Below are 24,564 nucleotides of genomic sequence, written 5' to 3' on the forward strand. Positions count from 1 at the left end.
GGGCTGGAAAAGAACCAATGTGGTTTCCATCTTCAAAAAATGGAAAAATAAGCAGATCCAGAAAACTGCAGGCCCATGAGCCCGAAATCAATACCTAGGAAGTCATCCAGGAAAAGGTAATCAAGCAACAGATGTACGAACACCTGGAAGCAAGCGAAGTCACAGCCAGAAGCCAACATGGGTTTGTCAAAAAACAGATCATGCCAAACCAATCTTATTTCGTTCTTGGACAAAGTGACAAAATTAGGGGACCAGTGAAATGCTGTGGACCTAGTATAACTGGATTCCAGTAAGGCATTTGACAATGTAGACCACAACCTATTTCTTGGTAAGAAGGCTTACGGCAGGGATGGGATTCAACTGGTTTGGACCAGTTTGGGCGAACCGGATGTTAAATTTACATCTGGTTCGCCAAACTGGTAGTTGAACCAACCGGCTGGCCCCACCTGCACTGCCTGGCCCCTCCCAGGAGTCTCCACGTGGTCTGTTTTGGATGCAGTAGGCTCTGGGAGTGCGAAAAGTCCAGAAACGGGCCTGTTTCCAGATTCCAGAGGGCCTCCGGACCCTGGGGAAGGCAAAAAAATGGCCCTCCCGGAAGTTCTGGTAGGCCACTCCCACCATGGCCATGTCCACCCAGCAACCGGGCAGCGAACCGGTGGCTGAGATTTTTGAATCCCACCCCTGGCTTGCAGGAATTGGGTACATCTACTTTAATGAAAAGAAGGACCGGGGTTGACTTGATAGCGGTGTTCCGATATCTCAGGGGCTGCCACAAAGAAGCTATTCTCCAAAGCCCCTGAGGGCAGGACAAGAAGCAACGGAGGGGAATTAACTAAGGAAATATTCAGTGTAGAACTAAGGAGGAATTTCCTGAAGTGAGAACGATTTATAAACCAAAGGAAGAGTTTGCTTCCTGGAGTTGCAGGTGAGGATTGACTCGGGATCAATTCTACCAGTTGGTTCAACTGGCTGATCAACCGCACTCAACATGTAGTCCTCAATGGAACTACACGGAAGGAAGTATGCAGTAGAGTACCACATGGCTCTGTCTTAGGTCCAGTACTCTTCAATATCTTAATCAATAATTTAAATACGGGGTGTCATGCCCCTGTTGGAATCTGATTCTGAGGGGGAGATTGAGCAGGTGACAGGGAGTGGGAGTGTGGCTCCGGTGGCTGGGGAGGAAACTGGGGAAGGGCAAAGGCCGGCTGGGCATTCAGAGGAACACCCAGGGCCACCCCCTTCTTCATCCTAGGGCACGCAGGGAGGAATGGATAAGGGAGCAACGTGGGTTACGGGGGAGAAAAAGGCCCTGATTCCCTTCATTGGCTGCAGCTGGGGAAACAGGATAAAGAGGGTGTTTGTGCACAGCTCCTTGCTGGAAGCAAAGCGTGCATTAATCTTTGCTTGTCAAGTCCTATCTGGGTTCTGGTGTCCTCCCAAACTGTATGTTTCGTTATGTTTTGAGTTCTGCAATTCCTTATCCAGCCCTGTCTCGTTAATTGCTGCAGCTTGTGGTTTGTGTTGGTTTTTATTTATAATTTATATGTACTTTGGGGTTCGCACTGAATTTCTTCCCTTTAAAGACTGTTCTTGGGAGAGTTTTCTCTCCAGCCGATGATAACTGGACATCGGGGGCCAAGTTGGAGGTATTAAAGGGACTCTACCTACTTTTGTGACTTTGTTGCTTTTGTGCCATGCCCTGGGTCATCACAAGGGCATAGAAAGGGAACTCATCAAATTTGCAGATGGCACCAAGCTCGCAGGAACGGCCAGCACTCCGGAAGAAAGGCTTAAGATACTGAAGGATCTTAACAGATTTGAACAGATTTGAACTATCTAACAAAATGCAATTCAATGATGAGAAAAGTAACGTTCTACATTTAAGGAAGAAAAACTAGATGCACATCTACAGAATAGGTGATGCCTGGCTCAATAGCGGTAGCTGGGAGAGGGACAAGCCCTTGAATAGGAGCCAGCAGTGTGCTGCAGCTGCCAAAAAAGCCAACACAATCCTAGGCTACATTAACAGAGGGATAGAATTAAGATTACGGGAAGTGTTGATACCACTTTATAATGTAAAGACCACCCTTGGAATATTGCATCCAGTTTTGGTCACCACAATATTAAAAAAAAGATGTTGAGACTCTAGAAAGAGTGTGGAGAAAAGCAACAAAGATGATTAGGGGACTGGAGGCTAAAATATACGAAGAACGGTTGCAGGAATTGGGTATGTCTAGTTTAATGAAAAGAAGGACTAAGGGTGACATGATAGCAGCCTTCCAATATCTCAGGGGCTGCCAAAAAGAACAGGGGGTTAACCTATTCTCTGTAATACCTGAAGGATCTCGACAGACGAACACTGGGCCCTATCTAAGAAAATTCAATTCAGTGGTGAGGAAAGTAAGGTTTTACACTTAGGCAAGAAAAAAACAAATATACAGGTATAGAATAGGTGGTCCCTGGCTCAACAGTAATAACCGTGAGAGAGATTTCATTTCCTCTGTGAACTTGTAAGAAGTAACACAGTAGGGACAAGTCCAGCATTAGATGTCAATCAAATACAGAGTTTTTCAGCCCGATATCATTCCAAATATTTGTCATATAAGGAATGGGCTGCAAAGAGAGTTGGAATGAAAAGTGAAAAGGCTGTAGCAGCTCTCATCCTGCAAGCGTATATTTTTTTGCACATCAATCACAAGGATGCGACACTATTTTGCACAATCTCCAGAAAAAACACGAACAAATTCTGGCTCAACCAGTTTGGAAATTAAGGTCAGAGTTGGGAGGAGCAGACAAAGAGAGAAAGTCGAGCCAGCGATCAGACACGATTTGAGCAAGATGTTTGAAGATAAGGTGCTGGATAGAAAAACATCAAAGCGCTGTTTCTCAACCTTGCTATTTGAAGAGGCTGTGGACTTCAGCTCCCAGAATTCTCCAGCCAGCATGAAGTCCACAACTTTTAGGAACTATAAATTGATAATATCGACAAGCATATAAAGAGAATCTATACAAGATGTTTTACAGATGGCACTTAGCTCCAGCAAAATTAGCAAAAATGTTTAAAGGTAAATCAATTAAATGTTGGAAATATCATCAAATACCCAGAACATATTATACCATATGTGGTGGACTTGGACAGAAGCTAAAAGGTATTGGACTAAAATACACACATGATTGGAAAAAATGATTAAACAACATATAGATTTGAAGCCTGAAATATTCCTACTAGGAATACTACCAGAAGGTTATAGTATAGCAAAGAGCTACTTAATTACACATGTTTTAACAGCGGCTAGAATTGTATTTTCCCAAAAACTGAAAGAGGGATAAGATATCGATAGAGGGAAAAATAATTGAAAAAAATATTTGAATGTGCAGAAATGAATAGATTGACATTAGAAATGAAAGAAAAAGAAAAATCTGAATATTATATGCTATGGGATTTGTTTTATCAATGGATGGAAAATAGAATAAACTAAAAGGGATTAGATGTATTCACAGAGCAGTAAGAGAAACTAATGTAATGGACATATTGGATCTCATTTATACCACATACATGGGATTGTGATTATTGTTATATTGTTAAGTTGGATAAGAATATTCTTAATAATGGTTAAATAATTGAAATAATCTACCTAATCGACGCACAATTGAAATGGAATGGATTTATTGTATATACAAATTTTAAAAAAAAATATTACAAAAAAAAAAGTCCACAACTTCTTCAAATTGCCAAGATTGAAAAACACTACCATAGATCTCATTTGCTAGACCAGCTGAGTTGGTTGACGCAATGTCGACCCCTCTGGCCATCCTTTAGAAGTGACCGGTGAAACACAGCAGCGCCCGTGCCTGGAGGACCTCCTCCATATTGGCCCACTCGGGAAGTGTAATTAGTAGTTCAGCCATCTCATTCATTACACCCCAAACTTTCTTAACATACGTGTGGCACAGGAGCACGACACATGCTACGGGTGGTCCTCGACTGACGACCGTTTATGTAATGGACGTTCAAAGTTACAACAGCGCTGAAAAAAGTGACTTGCAACCAGTCCTCACACTTACGACTATCAAAGTATTCCCCAGGGTCACAGAATTGAAATTCAGGTGCTTGGCAACCGGCCTGTATTTAGGACGGTTGGAGCATTCCGGGGTGTTACGTGACTGCCGTTTATGGCCTTCCCAGAGGCTTTCAATAAAGTCCATGGCACAAGCGAGATTCGCTTACCAACCGTGGCCAAAAAGGGTCATAAAATCGACCACGGCTCACTTAATGACCTTGCTGCTTTGCTACCGGTTTCAGTCCCAATTCTGGTCGTAAGTCAAGGACTTCCTGTGAAAGTATCATTTTTAATCTTTTTTAAGATTGTAAGCCAGCCATTCTGTGGTAAGATGGGTGGCCAAGAAATTCTACAAATACATTAAAAAAAAGAACAAAGCATTTTAACACTTCATTGAAATCATCTCTGATAAAACATCCCAACAGCAACTCACTCGGATTGGAAAGTAATCTCGGAAGTATCTCCAAATGGCCCAGTTCCTAATCCACTGAGATCTTCTTCCAGCTTTGAAAAAAAATATAAGAGAAAAGATTGAGAGATGAGGATATATAAACAAGGAAGGTGCAGCCAAATGCCATATATTGGTGAAGCTAATTTAGTTAACCATGATGCTCAAATCTATCTATATAAAAGCGAAAGACCCCTCACGCATCATCACAAAATCTCCCGAATCGTAAAGCCTACAAACGTGAAATTTGGCACGTAGGTTCCTCTCGGCTTGTAGGGGCTCACTAAGAAAGGATTTTTCGAAATGACCATCAAAGCATTAGCATTTCCTATATTATTAACACGCTCTGATGCTAAGGAGTTCTACTCCCCCTCCCCACCTGAAAGGAATTCTGTTCCAAATGCAAAACACAAGCAGAGGAGAGGAGTTTCAGTTTCACAGCAGCACCAAGCAACTTTAGTACAGAACAGTTGAGCTAAGCCACGCCCAGGCTCCTTACTGTCTCCTCCTTGTTCACACAGCAAATACTGTTTCAGCTTCCAAACAGCACTCAACTCTCACAAACTGACAGGACACTAGCCAGATGCTGGTAGGCAGAGGCAGAATTTTTCCCCTTTTATTTTCCTCCCCAAAAACTAAGTCCAGCCACATAGTTTCATAGTGAAGCATGGGTATTGAATTGAATTCTTTATTGCCGTTGTACGTATATACACAGTATACATAAAGCGAAATTCACATAATACCCAGAGACCAGACTCAACATGCACACACACATGACACCTCCCCATCCACTAAAATTCCCCGCCCCCTAAAAACACATAAGCATTCACACAACAGACCAAGTAATCCTGTCCAGCATTGGTGGTCACTGATGGTGGTCCTTAAGTTCATTGTTAAGTGCAATTATAGCTCTGGGAAAACGTGTGGTCCGAGTTTTAATTGTTCTGTATCTTCTGCCAGAAGGCAACAGCTTCATAAAGATTGTAAGCAGGATGGGAATCCAGCTAGTTGGAAAATATGCACGCCAAGGCACAAGCCTGAAAAAGCCATATTTGGCCTTCAGTTTATATCTGGGGGGAAAAATCATTTCTTCTCACCAATTTCTACCCTGCATCTGAAGATACAAAATGCAGAATAACTCCGGGAGTTGAAGGTCTTAAAGGTGCCTAGACTGACTGCAATTTATAACATTTTTAGTGGAAAACCGGCGTTGACTTCGGCTTTCTGAAAAAAACACACCCAGGGAACAACGGGCTTCCTTAAAGGCTGCTGCAAAGGGGTGGCAAAATCTGGCACAGTAATATGATGTCCCACTTAATGACCATCACAGGTTAGGATTGTGGCTCAATTAGGGTCCTACGTTGAGGACTACCTCCACAACTCTCCTAAAGAAGGAAGAAAAAAAGCCCTTCTCAGATTTATTTATTTTTTTAATTGCAAAATTGTATCCCTTACTGTCCGCTCCGCCTGGTTCGGCTTGGCGCCTCACAGGCATCTCGCCATCAAACGTTGGAAGGAAGGATGAAAGGGTGAGAAAGCTTTGTGGCTATGTGATAGGAAACTGGGAGGGGGAAGGACAGGTGAGATAGGACCAGAGCTACTGAATCCTGTTTGTATCAGCAACCTATGACCAGGGTACCTTGAGAAATATACGGATTGTCCCCCAACCTCCCCGAAAAATTCTCAAAATATCTTGGTGAGCTCCGGTTGGCTGGAAACGGACACACCCCAAAAACTTTAACCTTAGACTGTCTACTATTGACTTCACCCCTTTCCTAAGAGATCTGTAGGGGGCGTGCATAAGCGCACCAACGTGCCTACCGTCCCTGTCCTATTGTTTCTCTTATTCTTCTTTTATTTTTCTTATATGTACCCATTTCATGTATTCACAACTATGTATACACTTATACTTATTATCTTGTAAACAATTGGCAAATCAAATAAATAAATAAATAAAATCGTGGCAGGGAGGGATGGACTGTGGCCCAACCTACACCTTATTTTTGTTATCTAGTAAACGTGGGAGATTTCAGAGCCAGCTTGATTTTACTGCAACCAACATCCTTAGTAAAAGAACCCTCTGATTTAACCAAACGGAGTCGAGGGGTTGGATTGGGGCAGGCCTGACACTTACCCTTGCTCGGAGTGTTCCAGTCGAAGGCGTACCACACTAAGTATAGAACTGCTATAATCCAACAGTCTGTGCAGAGCATATATAGTAGGATAATGGTGCATATAATACCTGGAGGAAAAGAGAAGAGAAGAGAAGAGAACATTAATCCAGGTTGGAAATCATTTCCTATTTCATGGATTTCCCCCAAAGGAAAACGAAGGGTCAGGTTGGAGGAGTTGAAAGTTCTCAGCAACGCTTCTGTCTTCCAAAGAGAATTTTCCAGAAACCCAAAGCTGCGGTGAGTTCTAATCCCACCTTAGAAAAATTGCTGATCCAGGTGGTCCTTGACTTATGACCACAACTGAGCCCCAAAATTATGTGGTTAGGAATTGTGAAATGAATTTTGCCCCGTTTTACGTCTTTTCCTGCCAGCGTTAAGTGAATCCCTGCAGCTGAGTTAGTCACGTGGTTGTTAAGGGAATCTGGCTTCCCCAATGACTTGGCTGGTGAGAAGGTTGCAAAATGGGGACACTGCAACCGTCACAAATAGAAGTCAGTTGCCGAGGGTCTGAATTTTGATCACATGACCATGGGGGATGCTGCAGTGATTGTTAAGGTGAACTGTTTTTCATACTTACGACCGTTGCAGCATCCCCCTGGTCATGCGATCAATATGCAGACACTTGGTTGCTGACTCGTATTTATGACGGTCGCAGTGTCCCGGGGGTCACGTGATTCCCCTTTTGCATCCTTCCGACAAGCAAAGTCGATGGGGAAACAAACCCAATTCGGTTAACAAACCACGTGACTCACTTAACAAGTAAAGTGACTCACTTAACAATTCTGGCAAGAAAGGTCGTAAAAAAATGGGGCAAAACTACCTTAACAAATGTCCCGCTTCACAACAGAAAAGCCATTTTTTTTCCCCCTTGGAAGCTTCGAGGCTGCCACATTTAGTACCTGGGAATTTGGGAGGGGGGATTTCTTAGTGAGACTCAACAACACTCTTTTTCAGAGAGTCAAGGACATGTTGCCCGGCACATGGAGGGGAGAGTGTCTGGAGGAAGGTCTCCAGTTGGAATGAAGATTTGATTGGGCCATGCGAATGGGCTAATGAACGCAGGGAATGGATCTTTGGATTTCTCTTGTGGGAGGGAAAAACCCAGAGCTAACAATTCTGGCAAGAAACGTCGCATAAAAAAAATGGGGCAAAACTGCCTTAACCAATGTCTCGCTTCACGACTGAAATGGTTGGGCTCCATTGTGGATGTAAGTCGAAGACTTACATCCGTTAAGGCAGTGATCCCCAACCTTTTTTATGGCGCGGCCCGGTACCGACATCAGCTGGGCGCCGCCATCTTGTTTTGATGAAAAAGTGCTTCCGGTGAGCTCACCGGAAGCACTTTTTCATCAAAACAAGATGGCGTGCCGCTTCGGTGAGCTTTTCCGGTAGAAATGGCTTTCTACCCGGAAAAGCTCACCGAGCGCCCGCCATCTTTTTGATGAAAAGTGCTTCCGGTGAGCTTTCTACCCGGAAAAGCTCACCGGAAGCACTTTTTCATCAAAACAAGATGGCGGCGCCCAGAGCCAGCGGCCCGGTAGGACTTGTTCCACGGACCGGTCCCGGTCCGCGGACCGGTGATTGGGGACCCCTGCGTTAAGGAATCAATCCTCTCGGCTGAACCCTGTCCTAAAGGAACAATAAATGTGCCACACACAGCGGACGGCAAGGAAAATGATCCCAAACGCCCACTGGCAAGCTAGGAAGCCTCCCCACCTGGGGAAAAGGTAAGACTAAACGATCCTGTAATTAAAAAGCTACCTGAGCTGCAACGGGGAGGAATTTATTAACTGCACTTTGCATTTATTTATTAATTGCACTTTGTCCCGTGGGGGTGGGTGGGTGGGGAGGAATAACCCTTGTAGCAATAAACATGTTTACTAGCCCAGAGATTCCGAGGCTGGCACTGAATGAAGACTGGCAGAGCTAGGGGTGCCAGTTTGGTCAAAGGGGGGCTCTTTTGAAAGGGGTTTTGAATACAGGCCTCGACTTACAACTGTTCATTTAGCAGCGGTTCAAAATTACAACAGCACTGAGGAAAAAGTGACAGGGGACTGAGAAGAGCAACCAAGTTGATTAAAGGCCTGGAGATGATCTCCAAGTTCCCTGTTCTTTTCTTTTTCTTTTTCTTCTTTTCTTTTCTTTTCTTTTCTTTTCTTTTCTTTTCTTTTCTTTTCTTTTCTTTTCTTTTCTGGTCTGGTCTGGTCTGGTCTGGTCTGGTCTGGTCTGGTCTACATTCTATTCTATTCTATTCTATTCTACATGCTATTCTATTTTTTTTAATTTAGTAAATTTTATTTAGTTTTCAAAATTTTAAAACATAAAATAAAACTTTATACATCATCATATCAGTGTCAAGGCATCTTTTACATTTCCTTATCTTTCTATATACGCATTTCGTTCATTATACAATTTCAACTTAATATATAAATAACTATAGATAGATATGAACATAGATATAAGTATTTAGATAGTTTCCTATTCTTTACCTAACTGCCATTTTGATTTTTTATTCTTAAACCATTCATACCAGGCACTCCAGACATTATAATATATCGACTCTTCTTTGTCTCTTAATTTCATTTTTAGTCTTAATTTCATTGTAGTCTGTATTCTTTTCTTTTCTATTTTCTATTCTATTCTATTCTATTCTATTCTATTCTATTCTAATTCCATTCCATTCCATTCCATTCCATTCCATTCCATTCCATTCCATTCCATTCTATTCTATTCTATTCTAATTCCATTCCATTCTATTCTCATTCCATTCCATTCCCATTCTATTCTATCTCTATTCTATTCTCTATTCTCTATTCTATTCTATTCTATTCTATTCTCTATTCCATTCTATTCTATTCTATTCTATTCTATTCTGTTCTATTCTATTCTATTCTATTCTATTCTATTCTATTCTATTCTATTCTATTCTATTCCATTCCATTCTATTCTATTCCATTCCATTCTATTCTCCATTCTATTCCATTCTATTCCATTCTATTCCATTCTATTCCATTCCATTCCATTCCATTCCATTCCATTCTATTCTATTCTATTCTCTATTCCATTCCATTCCATTCCATTCTATTCTTATGGATATTAAAACATATGAAAAATGGTCGCAGGATTTGGGTTTGGCCAGTCTGCAGAAAAGGACTAGGTGGGGACATGACAGCAGTCTTCCAGCATTTGAGGGGCTGCCACAAAGAGGAGGGGGTCAATTTATTTTCCAAAGCACCTGAAAGCAAAACAAGAAACAATGGATGGAAACTAATCAGGGGGAGAAGCAACCTGGAATTAAGGAGGAATTTCCTAACAGTGAGGACAATTAACCAGTGGAACAGCTTGCCTTTTGTAATCATAGGCACTTCATCACTGGAGGCTTTTAAGAAGAGACTAGACAGTCACTTATCTGAAAGGGTCTAGGTTCTCCTGCTTGAGCAGGGGGCTCGACTAGAAGACCTTCAAGGTCCCTTCTGATTGATTGATTGATTGATTGATTGAAATGGCGTTCACATAATCCTGGGACAATGTGACCATTGTAAATACATAGTAGTTGCCAAGGCCTTCATTTTTGATCACGTGATGTTGTAAGTGCGAGGGCCAGTGGGAAGTCACATTTTCAGGGCCGTTGCAACTTCTAACAGTCGAAAAACAAATGGTCATAAGTAAAGGACCACCTGAATCCAAGTGTAATTTGGGACAGATTTGGGCAAGGGAATCTGGAGGGCACCCCTGGAGCTTCAAACGTGTCCCCTTCTTCAAACTACCTTCCCAGATCAAATAAAAGGTTCCAAGCTTTTGTACAACAGAACAGTTAAATGTTTTTGCGAACATCACAGCCAGAAAATACCCTGAGCAGGTTGTCTTAAACCTGCAAATCATTACAGCTGCATCTTGGCACATAATTTTTCTTTAACCAGTTTAGAAATATGGAGACATTTCCTGATAGGGAGAACAATTAACCAGTGGAACAACTTGCCTCCAGAAGTTGTCGTTGCTTCATCACTGGAGGTTTTTAAGAAGAGATTAGTCAACTATTTGTCTGAAATAGTGTAGGGTTTCCTGCTTGGGCAGGGGGTTGGACTAGAAGACCTCTGAGGTCCCTCCCCACTCTGTTATTCTGTCATTTTGTCCTTTTCAACCCAGTTTGGTCAACCTGGGTTGAGAAATGCCATCTCCCACACAGGCAAGGAACATAGAACGGAAGGATCGGGAGGGAGGACAGAGGTCATCTAATCCATCCCATCCCCAACCCAGAAATCTATTTCCATCATGAAATCAATTTGAGGCTGGTTCAGTTTAGATATAGCCACGGTTAAAAGCTTCGGGGACAGAATATGCTGAACTACAATTCCCAGCATGCCCGCCCCACCCCCGTTCACCATATTGGCTGAGGTTGCTGGGGATTGAAGCTTTTTTAAAGAAGGGATCGGACAGCCATTTGTTCAGAGCTGTGATGGCAAACCTATGGCATGCGTGCCACAGGTGGCAAGCACAGCCATTTGTGCCGGCATGCGAGCTGCAGGCAAACTTACTGCACTGCGCATGCGCGAGCCTCACAGCTGATTTTCGGCCAGTTTGAGGTTTTTTAGGCCTCCCAGAGGCTTCGGGAAGGCTTCTGCAGGCTTTTCAGGACGAAAACCAGGCCCGTTTCATCACTTCCGGTATTTCCGGAAAAACAGGAAGTGACGAAACAGGCCTATTTTTTCATCCTGAAAAGCCTGCAGAAGCCTTCCTGAAGCCTCTGAGAGGCCGAAAAAGGCCTCAAACCGGCCGAAAAACAGCTGTGAGGCGCAGTGCAGATAAGGGGGTGGCAGGGGTGGGTGAGGATTGCACGTGCATGCGTAGGGTGCATTGCCTTCTGGGTGCTGGCACACAAGTGCGCGCACAATTTTTGGCACGGGAGCCCAAAAAGGTTAGTCACCACTGGTATATAGGGTCTCCTGCTTGGGCAGGGGGTTGGACTAGAAGACCTCTGAGGTCCCCTTCCAACCCTGTTATACTGATCCTTCGGGCCATGCCATGTTCTAATAATATGGCATGCGAGCTCAATACCTCCGGCTGCCTTCCATGGTTTGAGAAATGCCACGTTATTTATTTAACAATCTTCTCTGCCAAGGGGTTTTGGTTGCCCAAGTAAAGAGAAGCAAAGAGAAGCACATTCTGGGTCATTTTACCAAGGATAGGGCAGCTTAAACTGGTCAAAAGAAAGAGTGGCATTAACAAATACGCTCCCTTTCCCCCGCCCACAAAAAAAAAGATTGTCGCACTTCAACTCCCAGAATTCTCCAGGCAAAGATCACACGAGCTGGGAACTATAGCACAAGCACCTTGTTTAAAAAAATAAAAATAAAGGAAAATGACTCACTATTAAGCAATTTTTTTCAGATGTGGCCCAGGAATTGTGGGGGGGGTGGGGGGTTGTCTAGGCACAGCAATCTAGACGCTCCCCTTATTCACAGACCCTGCACCTAGGTGCAATTCACAAAGTGGGCCAGGTAAATAAACCACAACTGGAATGGAACAGCTTTCCCTTGGAAGTTGTGGGAGCATCATCCCTGGAAGCTTTCATAGAAGAGACTGGACTGCCATTTGTCAGAAATGGTGTAGGGTCTCCTGCTTGGGTGGGAGGGGGTTGGACTAGATGACCTACAAGATCCCTTCTGAATCTGATTATGTGTTTTATCTGAAGTATTTATCTACAGGCAATCCTCGGCTCAACGGCTACAACTGGGGCTCGCATTTTCTGTTGTTAAGCGAGAGCTTTGTTAAGTGAGTTTGGCCCCTCTTTTAACGACCTTTCTTGCCATGTTGTTAAGTGAATCACTGCGGTTGATAAGGGAGCAACGTGGTTAAGTGAATCGGGCTTCCCCGCGGACTTGGCTCCTCAGAAGGTCGCAAAAGGGGATCACTGAGACTGTCATAAACACGAGGCAGCTGCCAAGCATCCAAATTTTGATCCCGTGACCACGAGGGATGCTGCAACGGTTGTTAAGTGTGAAACAACGTTCATAAGTCCCTTTTCCAGTGCCGTTCAAACGGTCACTAAATGAATAGCTGTCAAGTCGAGGACTAATTCCAGGCTCAATTGTCGTCCTCGACTTACAACCACAAATTGGGAGTGGAATTTCCCTCGTAAGTCACAGAGGTCATAAGTTAAATTATCATGTGACCAGACCTGATGATACGCCTGGGGTGTTTTTTTTTACATCCGTCATTAAAGCAAATCACCCAGTTGTTAAACCAATCCAGAATCCCCACATGGATGTCTTTTTGCCGGAAACCGGTCCCAAATCCCTGTCACATGACCTCAGGATGCTGTAACCAGGACCGAGCTGCTTCCGGTTCTCCCCGGTTTGTGCAAACCCGTACCGAACCGTTAGCTAATTTTTGGGCCGGTTTGGTGAACCAGGAGATCCCAACCCTGGCTGGCCCTGCCCACCCCTCCCCGCCCCTCTCAGGAATCTCCGCGGCCCATTTTGGATCCCAGGTAAGTGCAGGGCGCACACAGAGGCTCAGGAAGGCTGAAAAAGAGGCCTGGAAATTTGGGAAGGCCGGAAATGGGCCTGTTTTCCGGCTTCCAGAGAGCCTCCGTAGCCCTGGGAGGCCATTTTCACCCTCCCGGAGGCTCGAGAAAAGCCTCTGGAGCCCGGGGAGGGCAAAAACACCCCCCACACACACACCGGTGCCATGGTGCAGGAGGCCAATTAGGCCACGCCCACCACAGCCACGCCCACCCAGCCACCGGGCAGAGAACCTGTTGCTAAAATTTTTGAATTTTGTGTGACCGTCATACAGGGAAGGCGTTTTTTTCCAAAGCCGTCATAAATTTGAATCTAGATCAAACGAACGGTCCCACGTTAAGGACTACCCGTGAAGTTATCCTCGGTCCTTTTCAAAAGGAAAAGGGGCCAAACATGGAGATTTTGTTATCCGTGTGAGGGTGAAAAAACACCAAGAGAGGGCACGAAGCCAAATTTTCCGCAAACAAGTTTTGAGGCATGCAGAAAATCCATTTGTTCCAAGCAGGGGTGGATCTCTGACCCACCCCGCACACACACACACACACACAAAATGGCCTTGAAAAGTCACGGTCACACTCGTATTTTGGATCACGGGGTAGATAAAAGTTGGGATTTGCTGTCCAGGTCCTTTGGCTCGGTACGAGCCCTTTTTACCCGCAAATTTTGGGACATTATCCAAGGTTTAGATAAAACTGAATAAGGAGAAAGGATCTGAATTTGGGAAAGAAAGGAATTAAGAGCTCCCGTGTGTTCCATTATCATCACCAAATGGTATACTACCCCAAATGGTACAGAAATGGTATAGGGCAGGGGTCGGCCACCTTTTGGACCTCAGGGACCACCAAACTCGTAATTTTAAATCCCGCGGACCTCTAATATGGATTTTGACTGATGGTGGCTTGCTGACGTGGGTGGGAAAGTCAGTCCCTTATTCCAGAGCTGCAGGAGTCACAGGACTGGTCATACAAGATCAGTTGCTCCTCCACCCGGGTGCACCGGCCTGCCATGGACTGGAGGAGGAGCTGCTCCGGGATGACCAAAGGGCCGGTCCTGTGACTACAGCAGCTCTGGAATATGGGACCGACTTTCCCACCAACGTCAGCGAGCCACCCCGGGCGGATTTCTCTCCCCGCCGTTGGTCTTACCTTCCAGTTCCAGCTCGCGTGGCTCTACTCGAGGTAAAGTTTGCGCTTGGCCGAAGGGTGGGGGGCTAGTGGGCGGGTGGGCCATGTGGGCAGCGCAGCCTTGTGTTCCCACGCAGCCTGCATTAATTGCTTGGGGGAGTGCTTGGGGGCATTTCTCTGTGGACCACCAAAATTTTCTTGAGGACCAACGGTGGTCCCGGCCCACCGGTTGGCCACCACCGGTATAGGGCAGGGGTTGACAACCTTAAATACTCAAAGAGCCATTTGGTGAGTGCTCCTATCACTGGAGGTTTTTTAAGAAGAGATTGGACAACCATTTGTCTGTTATGGTATAAGGCAGTGGTGGCTAACCTTTTTGGGCTCCTGTGCCAACAATTGCGTTCACGCTCGCGTGCACGTGCTCACGTGCCAGCACCCAGAAGGCAATGCACGCGGCACCCCCACGCCTCCTGTGCATGCGCGCATGATTCCCTCCTGCCGCCCCCTTACTGCACTGGGCCCGTTTTGTCACTTCTGGTATTTCTGGAAATACAGGAAGTGACAAACGGGCCTGTTTTTCGGCCTCCAAAGGCTGCAGAGGCTTCCCTCGAGACTCTGGGAGGCCGGAAAAGGCCTCAAGTGACCCAAAAATCATCTGGGAGGCACGCGCATGCGCAGTGCAGGTAAGTTTGGCTGGGGCTTGCGTGCCCATGCAAATGGCTCTGTGTGCCACCTGTGGCACACGTGCCATAGGTTTGCCATCACGGGTATAGGGACTCCTGCCTGAGAAGGGTTGGACTAGAAGACCTCCAAGGTCCCTTCCAACTCTGTTATTTTCTGTTAAAGCACCTGAGGGCAGGTTGAGAAGCAACAGATGGAAACTAATCAAGGAGAAGACCAACCTAGAATTAAGGAGAAATTTCCTGACAGCGAGAACAATCAACCAGTAGGACAACTTTCCTTCAGAAGTTGTGGCTGCTCCTATCACTGGAGGTTTTTAAGAAGAGATTGGACAACCATTTGTCTGAAATGTTATAGGGTCTCCTGCTTGAGCAGGGGGTTGGACTAGAAGACCTTGAATGTCCCTTCCAACTCTGTTGTTCTATGCTATTCCTATTCCTATTTCTATTACTTCTATTATTTTTAGTCTGTCTATTCCATTCAATTCCATTCCATTATATCATTTCTGGTCTAGTCTGGTCTGTCTAGTCTAGTCTTTCTTGAAGGCATCTTGAGTAATCCATGCATCCCTATCTCCCAATAGCACCACCCCAAAAGTCTCGAGCAAAAGGACAAAAAGATCTCCTTACCCATCATAAGGAATGAGACCACCCATTGCAGCACCGAAATGATCTGCAGCTGCTTCTCCACTTTTGACTTGGACAGCCAAGAGAGATCCTGAAGGGCCGACAAGATGCTGGAACCGGTCCCTGAAAGGAGAAAAGAAAAGAATTCGGTCCATTGAGTGATTTCCAAAGGCTTCCCCAACCGATCCCTTCCCCGAGGCTTTGAATGTGACTCTCCACATTCCCTACTCACTAATTAATTAATTCCCTACTAACCATTAACTATTGTAATTCCCTACTTGGCCATCACTAGTGTATACGACCGTGAGAGCCGGGCCAGAAGGAAAGCTGAGCGCCGAAGAATTGACGCTTTCGAATTGTGGCGCTGGGGAAGACTCTTGAGTGTCGTCTCCTTTGCACTGCAAGGAGATCCAATCAGTCGATCCTCAAGAGGATCGACCCTGGCTCCCCTTTGGAAGGACATGTCATGAAAACAAAGCTCAAACATTTTGGCCACCAAATGAGAAGAGAGGACTCCTTGAAGAAGACCCGGATGGTGGGGGAGATGGAAGGCAAGAGGAGAAGGGGAGGGCAGAGGAGGAGATGGTTAGGAAGGGTCATCAATGCAACGAACATGAATTGGGAACATTCAGGGAGACAATGGAGGAGGGCGGAGGGGGGCTGGCATGTTGTGGTCCATGGGAGTCACAACGAGTTGGACACAACTTAGCGACTGAACAACAAAGAACAACATGTTCACCTCAATCTGTGTGGTTCAAGTTAAGAGCAGTTGGTCCAAAGCAATGCTTACTCTGGAGCCTCATGCAGTGTTCCTCGACTTACGACCACATTTGGGAGCAGAATTCCCACTGTAAGTCATTACAGGTAGTCCTCAACAAAAATGATGACCATTTTTCACACTTATGACTGTTGCAGCATCCCCATGTTCACGTGATCAAAATTCAGATGCTTGGCAATTGTCACCTGATTAAATTTCTTAAGTTCTAGGTTGGTTCTCTAGGTTGGAAACTAACAAGGGACGTATTGCAATGCACTGATAGAAAGTAACTTTTTGTAACAACTACCAAAGTACTCAGCCAGTAAATGGCATTGTTTACAAGTTTGGATAACTCTATGTTGTTTTACCCTAGGTAGAGTTTCCTGTTAAGTTAAACAGTTAAGCAGTAAAGCACATGGTGACTGTACTCTTTGTTTGATCTGTGGTGCTGTATATAAACAGAATTTCTAACAGAAAAAAAGCCTAGAACTAGGAAAAACTTGCCTCAAGAAATTGTGGATACTCCATCACAGGAGGTTTTTAAGAAGAGATTTGTCTGAAATGGTACAGGTAGTCCTCGACTTACGACCACAATTAAGCCCAACATTTATGTTGCTAGGTGAGAAATCTGTTAAGTGAGTTTTGCCCCATTTTACGACCTTTCTTGCCACGTTTTCTCATTGACTTTGCTTGCCAGAATCACATGACCCCAGGGCACTGCAACTGTCATAAGTATAAGTCAATTGTCCAGCATCCCAACATAAATCACGTAACCATGGGGATGCTACAATGGTTGTAAGTATGAAAAATTGTCATAGGTCTCTTTTTTTTCAGTGCCATTGTAACTTGGAACGGTCACTAAATGAACTCTTGTTAAGTCGAGGTCTACCTATATAGGGTTTCCTGCTTAGGCAGGGGGTTGGACTAGAGGACCTCCAAGGTCCCTTCCAACTCTGTTATTCTGTACATAGCAGTGTTAAAAAGCAGAGCAGGGTTAAAATGGACACCTTTTCAGCCATGCTCAGGTGTAAAGGGGAAAAGGCTTCAAGTGAGGTTAATTTAACAGCCCAGAAACAGATAAAAAATAGAAGGAAATAGATTAGAGAAGATCCAACCAAGTGTTGACACTACTTCCTTAGAGGAAAAAAAGGTCAATCTGTCCTCCTCATAAACGGACTGTGAATAGAAATGGCGTGTTTGCAAGCAGATTTTTCACCTCCGCAAATCTCCCAGTTATCCATTGACCAATCTCTCAAGCTGCCGGAGTTCCCAATTCCTGCAATGGTTGTTGTTTGTTGTCAAACAAACTGAAGGCCGAATGTTATTTTTTGGCACAGCACGTAAGCATTTCCTAATGATTGGGACTTGGGTCAGGGAAATATGAATCTGAGGGACGCAAAATTAAAAGCGGCAAAAGGTGTGTGTTTTTGCAACCAACAAGATTTCTTCCTGGGCAAGATGTTTTTGGACACGCAACCACAACGTGCCTTTTCCCCAAACACGAGTACATTCAGAGGTGTGCTGCTGAAAGAGATGCTCAGTAAGAGAGCAATTGAGGCATATCTAGGAATTATTGCATTTTAACAACAATGCAACCTACAATGCAAACATCCACTGGAAAGGAAGGAAGGAAGGAAGGAAGGAAGGAAGGAAGGAAGGAAGGAAGGAAGGAAGGAAGGAAGGAAGGAAGGAAGGAAAGAGGAAGGAAGGAAGGAAAAGAAGGGAAGAAAGGAAACAGAAAGAGAAGGAAAAGGAAAGTGGAAGGAAGGAAAGAAGGAAGGAAGGAAGGAAGGAAGGAAGGAAGGAAAGTGGAAGAAAGAAAGAAAGAAAGAAAGAAAGAAAGAAAGAAAGGAAGAAAGAAAGAAAGAAAGAAAGAAAGAAGAGGGAGGAGAAGGAAGGAAAGAGAAAAAAGACAGAAAGAAAGAGAGAGAGAAAGAAAAGGAGGGAAGAGAAGGAAAAAGAGAGAGAAAAGAAAAGAAAGAAAGAGGGAGGGAGGAAGGAAGAGGGGGAGGAAGAAAGAAAGAAAGAAAGAAAGAAAGAGAGAAAGAAAGAAAGGAAAGAAAGAAAGAAAGAAAGAAAAGAAAGAAAGAAAGAAAGAAAGAAAGGAGGAAGGAAGGTAGGAAAGAGAGAAAGAAAGAATGAGGGAGGGAGGGAAGAAAGGAAGACAGAAAAAAGATAGAAAAAAGGCAGAAAGAAAGAAAGAAAGAAAGAAAGAAAGAAAGAAAGAAAGAAAGAAAGAAAGAAAGAAAGAAAGACCTTTCAACGCCTAGTCAATTTGAGTCATTGCCATTTCCTAGACTAGGCCCAGACCTTGCTGGATTTTCAGCCAACATTAATTTGGGAGATGACCAGAGTTGTTTAAGAAAAGTCAGCCAAAATTCACAGGGCATTAAGTTGGGGGCAAATTTGCCTCATCTACACAGTACACAATCAATCAATGGAACAGGTTGCCTTCAGGCATTACGGGTGTTCCATCAGTGGAAGATTTTAAGAAGAGACTGAACCGCCATTTGTCTGATGTGTTATAGGCCGGGTTTTCCGCTTGAGCCAGGGGGTTGGACTAGAAGACCTCCCAGGTCCCTTCCAATCTTGTTATTCTGTCTTTTTCACCTGGGTTTGGTCAACTTGAGTGGAGTCAGGCAAGAAGCATACAGTAGGCAAGAAACACACAAGGTAAGGATAGGAAGGGAGTATAGAGGTCAACTAGTTTAACCCTTTCCCACCCCAGAAATCATCTTCTATAGTTAAACCAGCTAACATGCTGGCTCAGTTTAGCCATTACTCTATGGTTAAAAGCTGCAGGGGCAGCAACCTCAGGTCCTCCAGAAGATTTTGAACTACAACTCCCAGCATGCTCCCTATTCACCATATTGATTGAGATTGCTGGGGATTGAAGTTTTCAGAAACTTCCGTTTCAAGATTACAGTTTTCCCAACACCCCAAGCCATACATTCGTGTTTCTCAAATCTTGGCACCTTTAAGATATATGGACTTCAACTCCCAGAATTCATCTGCGCTGGTTGGAGAATTCTGGGAGTCGAAGTCCCCAATGTTTTAAAGATGCTAAGACTGAGAAACACTGCCATAGATTATCAGCAGTCGCAACCTTCACAATCAACAAGGACAACCTAGGAATGCTCAAATCCTGCCTTAAAAGTGCCTTAAATTTTCTTAGAGCCAGTATGGCATTGTGGCTAAGTTACCAGGTTAGAAACCCAGAGATGGGGAGTTCAAGTCCCACCTTAGGCATGAAAGCCAACTGGGTGACTCTGGGCCAATCACCAGGAGATGGTGAATTCTAGTTCTGCCTTGGAACATGAAAACCAGCTGAGTGACCTTGAAACAGTCATTCTCTCCCTCAGCCCAACCCACCTCACAGGGTTGTTGTTGCAGAGAAAATGGGAGTCGTATTAGGGTATGTTTTCCCCCCTTGAGTTATTTACAAACAATAATAAAGACTGGGTTGAAAAAAAACTCAGCTAAGTACAGAATGCTGCCGTTGCCCTGTGCCTGTCTTCCTTACCCTCAAAGTCCCAACTGGCTGGGAATCCTGGGAGTTGTTGTCCCTGCAAGGCACTGGATGATAGGTCTCCAGCAGCTGCTTTTTTTTTACTTCTCTTTCTCCTATTTCGGTGGGAAGAGAGTCGTACAATTCTCCTTCCCAGCTTGGGTTTAATCAACCGAGCAGTCTTGATCAGCATGAATCATCTGCCAAGGAAGGTTGGCTTGGAAACCAGCAATGTCAAAAAAATAAAACCTGGTGTGTGTGTGTGTTTGTGTGTGTTTCTCCAAGGGGCTGAGATATGGCAACAAAGCAGGCTGGTGGTGAATGATGGTGGCCCATTGTGCTGCCATAGCAATGACTGATATCAGAGATCACAACACAACTAGGGTTTCTCTCTGTACAGAATAACCAGAGTTGGAAGGGACCTTTGGAGGTCTTCTAGTCCAACCCCCTGCTCAAGCAGGAAAACCCTGTATCATTTTAAACCAATGGTTGTCCAATCTCTTCTTAAAAACCTCCAGTGATTTAGCACCCACAACTTCTTCTTTTTTTCTTTTAAAAACAATCTTTATTGAACGTTATTTTCACAATTAAAAACACACTTCAAATAATTTAACCACCGGTTCTCTGCCCTAACTATTTCTTCCAGCAACCAGTTCATCAAACTGCTCAGAAAGTTAGCAACCGGTTCTCATGAACCAGTGCGAACCGGCTGAATCCCACCATTGCACTACTCTAACCAGGAGAATTCAGGAGAATCCTCCTTGGGAAGCCCTAGTTTTTCATTTGGCACACCTGTTTTAGTTTTTAAACACAATTGCAAATGACTTTTTTCCACCCTCGACTAAGAAGCAAAACCCCAGCCTCCCAGTTTATTTTCATCTGAAACTGTCCTTGTTGACATTGGTAGGGAAAAAAATTAAGGGGGCAGTTGCTTATTTTCTCAAGGGGAAAGGAGATAAGCAGGGAGTTATCAGCATCCTATAAAGATTATCAGCATCCTGTAAAGATAGAGGGAGGGAACTATGGCCCCTTGATGACCTGTGGACTTCAACTCCCAGAATTCCTGAGCTAGTAATTAGGGCCCCCTTTATGATTTGTGGACTTCAACTCCCAGATTCCTGAGCCAGCATGGCTAGCCCAGGAAATCTGGGAGGGTAAGGAATTTTATCAAGCTGATGGTGTAGTTTGACCTACTGTGAGTGAGCAAACTTTTCTTCTTTCCTTTGATGTTATTGATTTTATCTGTGCTCCAAATTGAGGAATTCTAGGACTTGAAGTCCACATGTCTTAAAGGTGCTAAAGTCAAGAGACACTGATTTAGGGACTGAAGGTAACAACTAAGTTTGAACTGGGCCCAGAAGCGGAGTGAGAACCAATTCAATATACCTTTAATACAGGTATTCAGGTAGTCCTCATCTTACAACCTTTCTTTTAGTGACCAAAGTTGCAACGGCACTGAAAAAAGGGACTTAGGACCATTTTTCCACACTTATGACCATTGCATCATCCCGTGGTCACATGATCAAAATTCAGACGCCTGGCTACTGGTTCATATTTATGACAGTCACGGTGTCCCGGGGATCACAAGGCCCCCTTTTACGACCTTCTGACGAGCAAAGTCCATGGGGAAGACAGATTACTAAGTGATTCACTTAACAACAGTGGCAAGGTCGTCAAAAATTTTTGCTTTCCTCTTATGCCTTATTTAACGCTGGTCCAATACCTGCAAAGCTCTCTTTATTTTATTTTATTTTATTTTTCATCTGGTTCTTGGGCAAACATCCAAGGAGCTGATGAAATCTAATCTCCGTTGGGGTAGCTCAGTATTTATTTATCATGAAAAACACTCCGGTGGCACAAAGCCACGAAGTTGGATTCCTTACACAACCCTTGGCTGAAATCAAGCCAAATGAAGCAATCCGGAATAAAGTACAATTTATTCTGATGCGGTTATCGGTTTGTGTTCTCCACGCTGTCCCGTGAGTGAAGTCTGCAGGGTTTGTTGCTGGATCTCTTTGGAGCTTAACAAGGTGGATTTCCCTCACAGGGAATGAAATTAAGCCTTTCTCCGGATTCATACAACAACATCCTGAACCATAAACTAAGAAAATGATCTGTATTTGCACAGCACTCAAAACCACAAAGAAATTAAGGTGTTTTTTTTAAAAAAAAAAACCTGAGATAAGGAGGTATTTTTATTTTATTTATTTTCTGTTAGTTCTCCAAATAACTCAAGGCAGAGAACCTATCCAACATACCTTTCTCCTGCTATTTTCCCTACAACAACAACCCTCTGAGGTGGTTGGGCTGAGAGAGAGAGGATGGGCCCAAACTCAACCAGTTGGCTGTCATTCTTAAAGTGGGACTAGAATTCACCGTCTCCTGGTGATTGGCCCAAAGTCACCCAGCTGGCTTTCATGCCTAAGGCAGAACTAGAATTCACCATCTCCTGGTGATTGGCCCAAGTCACCCAGCTGGCTTTCACGCCTAAGGCAGAACTAGAATTCACCATCTCCTGGTGATTGGCCCAAGTCACCCAGCTGGTTTTCATGCCTAAGGCACAACTAGAACTCATCATTTCCCAGTGATTGGCCCAAAGTCACCCAGCCAGCTTTCACGCCTAAGGCAGAACTAGAATTCACCATCTCCTGGTGATTGGCCCAAGTCACCCAGCCAGCTTTCACACCTAAGGCAGAACTAGAATTCACCATCTCCTGGTGATTGGCCCAAGTCACCCAGCTGGCTTTCATGCCTAAGGCACAGCTAGAACTCATCATTTCCCAGTGATTGGCCCAAAGTCACCCAGCCAGCTTTCATGCCTAAGGCAGAACTAGAATTCACCATCTCCTGGTGATTGGCCCAAGTCACCCAAATGGCTTTCATGCCTAAGGCACAACTAGAACTCACCATTTCCCAGATGGCTTGCACAGAATTTCCGCTGCTAAGCAAGACGGTGGTTAAGTAAGTTGCGCCCAATTACACCACCTTTTCCCACAGTTGTTAAACCAATCACTGCAGTTGTTAAGTGGATCAGGCAGTCATTAAGTGAGTCCAGCTTCCCCCATTGACTTTGCTCGTCAGAAGCTGGCTGGGAAGGGCACAACTGCTGATCCCATGACCCTAGGATGCTGCAAATATATGGCTGCCAAGTGCCCGAATTTTGATCATGTGACCATGGGGACCGTTGTAAGTGCGAGGATGGTTATAAGTCATTTTTTTCAATGGTGTTATAACTTCAGATGGTCATCCAATGAACAGCCTGTCAGTCAAGGAGGAGATCAAGGACTCAGATGAGGGGCCAGGACCATCAGGGAGTGGGCTGCTGCCTTCGGAGATTGTGGGGGCTGGCAGCAGTGATGAGGAGGTTCCCAAGGAGCCTGTGCCAAGTGCATGTGCACGCAGGATTGCTCGTAGGAAAGAGCAGCTTCAACAGCACGGGCGACTCAGGAGTACGGCTGCAAGGTAATGGCCCCTCCTTCAAGAAGACAAAAGCCAGCTGTGAAACGAACATACTTTGCAGAAGGCAAAGACGTTTTGAAACTCCGGCCTCGTGGACATTCCAGTATCCTGAGTTTGTATTTGAAGATTCTTATTTTGCAAATTATTTCTTGTCTGTTACCTTTTGTCAAATCTTGCACAGTTTGACAAGGCTCGTGCTTATCAGTTAATTATTTTGCAGAAGCATTAAAAGGTTTCTGTTCCCTTTGGATTGTGTTTGATGTGTTGGAAAAGGGCGTGGGTCAGAACAACATCTGAGGGGCTGCCACAAAGAAGGGGGAGTCAAACTATCTTCCAAAGCACCTGAAGACAGGACAAGAATCAACAGGTGGAAACTAACCCAAGAGAGAAGCAACTTAGAATTAAGGAGAAATTTCCTGACAGTGGGAACGATTAATCAGCGGAACAGCTTGCCACCAGAAGTTGTGGGTGCTTCATCACTGGAGGTTTTTAAGAAGAGATTGGACAGTTATTTGTCTGGGGTGGTAGAAGGTTTCCTGCATGAGCACAGGGTTGGATTAGAAGACCTCTAAAGGTCCCTTCCAACTCTTATTCTGTTATTATGTCCACCTGACCATCACATTACCGGATCTTGGAAATAGTCTACCTTTATATCTTAAGCTTCAAAATATGCCAGTCCACAGGGAAAAAAGTTTAAAGTGTTATGAGTCATGGCTCCTGGAGCTCCAGGGAATAAAAATCGTATTTGTAGCCAGTGCTACTGTATTACAACGAGCTTGCTTGGCAAGGTGTTTTTTTTTTAATCTAGTGGAATGAACTATTAACAACATGCCATTGTGTTGATATGCATTTCAGATAAATCAATCAGGACTCTTAGTTTCCAGCAGGTAGCTAAGAAAACTTCTGTGCAGTTTCTTTCCCTACGTAAGACAGCCCGTTGCTTAAACTGGTTTTAAAGTTTTAACGCTTTGAGGGGGTTGCTATCCTTCACTCACACAAGCTATGGCAATTTATGCATTTATCCCTTCGGTATCTACCGTGTTTCTCGTATAATAAGGCAGGGTCTTATTTTTTTTGAGCCCTGAAAAAATGGCTAGGCTGTCTTTCGGGGTGACTTAATTTCCCCCCTGGCATCTTTGGGCGGGCGGGTAGCAATGGCTTGGATGTTGACCTCGGCATTGGTGGGGCACTTCATATCG

The 24,564-nt window shown here is 44.4% G+C and overlaps 1 protein-coding gene across 1 annotated transcript in view; it reads right to left on the reverse strand.

Annotated features, from left to right (window-relative positions):
• Window positions 1-24,564, reverse strand: part of DGAT2 (diacylglycerol O-acyltransferase 2) — a 50,470-nt gene that overhangs the window by 16,561 nt on the left and 9,345 nt on the right. Inside the window, 3 exon segments of the mRNA XM_087966016.1 lie at window positions 4,498-4,568; window positions 6,647-6,754; window positions 15,645-15,764. Of these exon segments, the coding sequence (XP_087822142.1) occupies window positions 4,498-4,568; window positions 6,647-6,754; window positions 15,645-15,764 (299 nt within the window).

The sequence above is a fragment of the Notechis scutatus genome, chromosome 5 (genome assembly GCF_049901735.1).
Source record: "Notechis scutatus isolate UNSWTSFEM ecotype Mainland chromosome 5, rNotScu1.2, whole genome shotgun sequence".
Lineage (NCBI taxonomy): Eukaryota > Metazoa > Chordata > Lepidosauria > Squamata > Elapidae > Notechis > Notechis scutatus.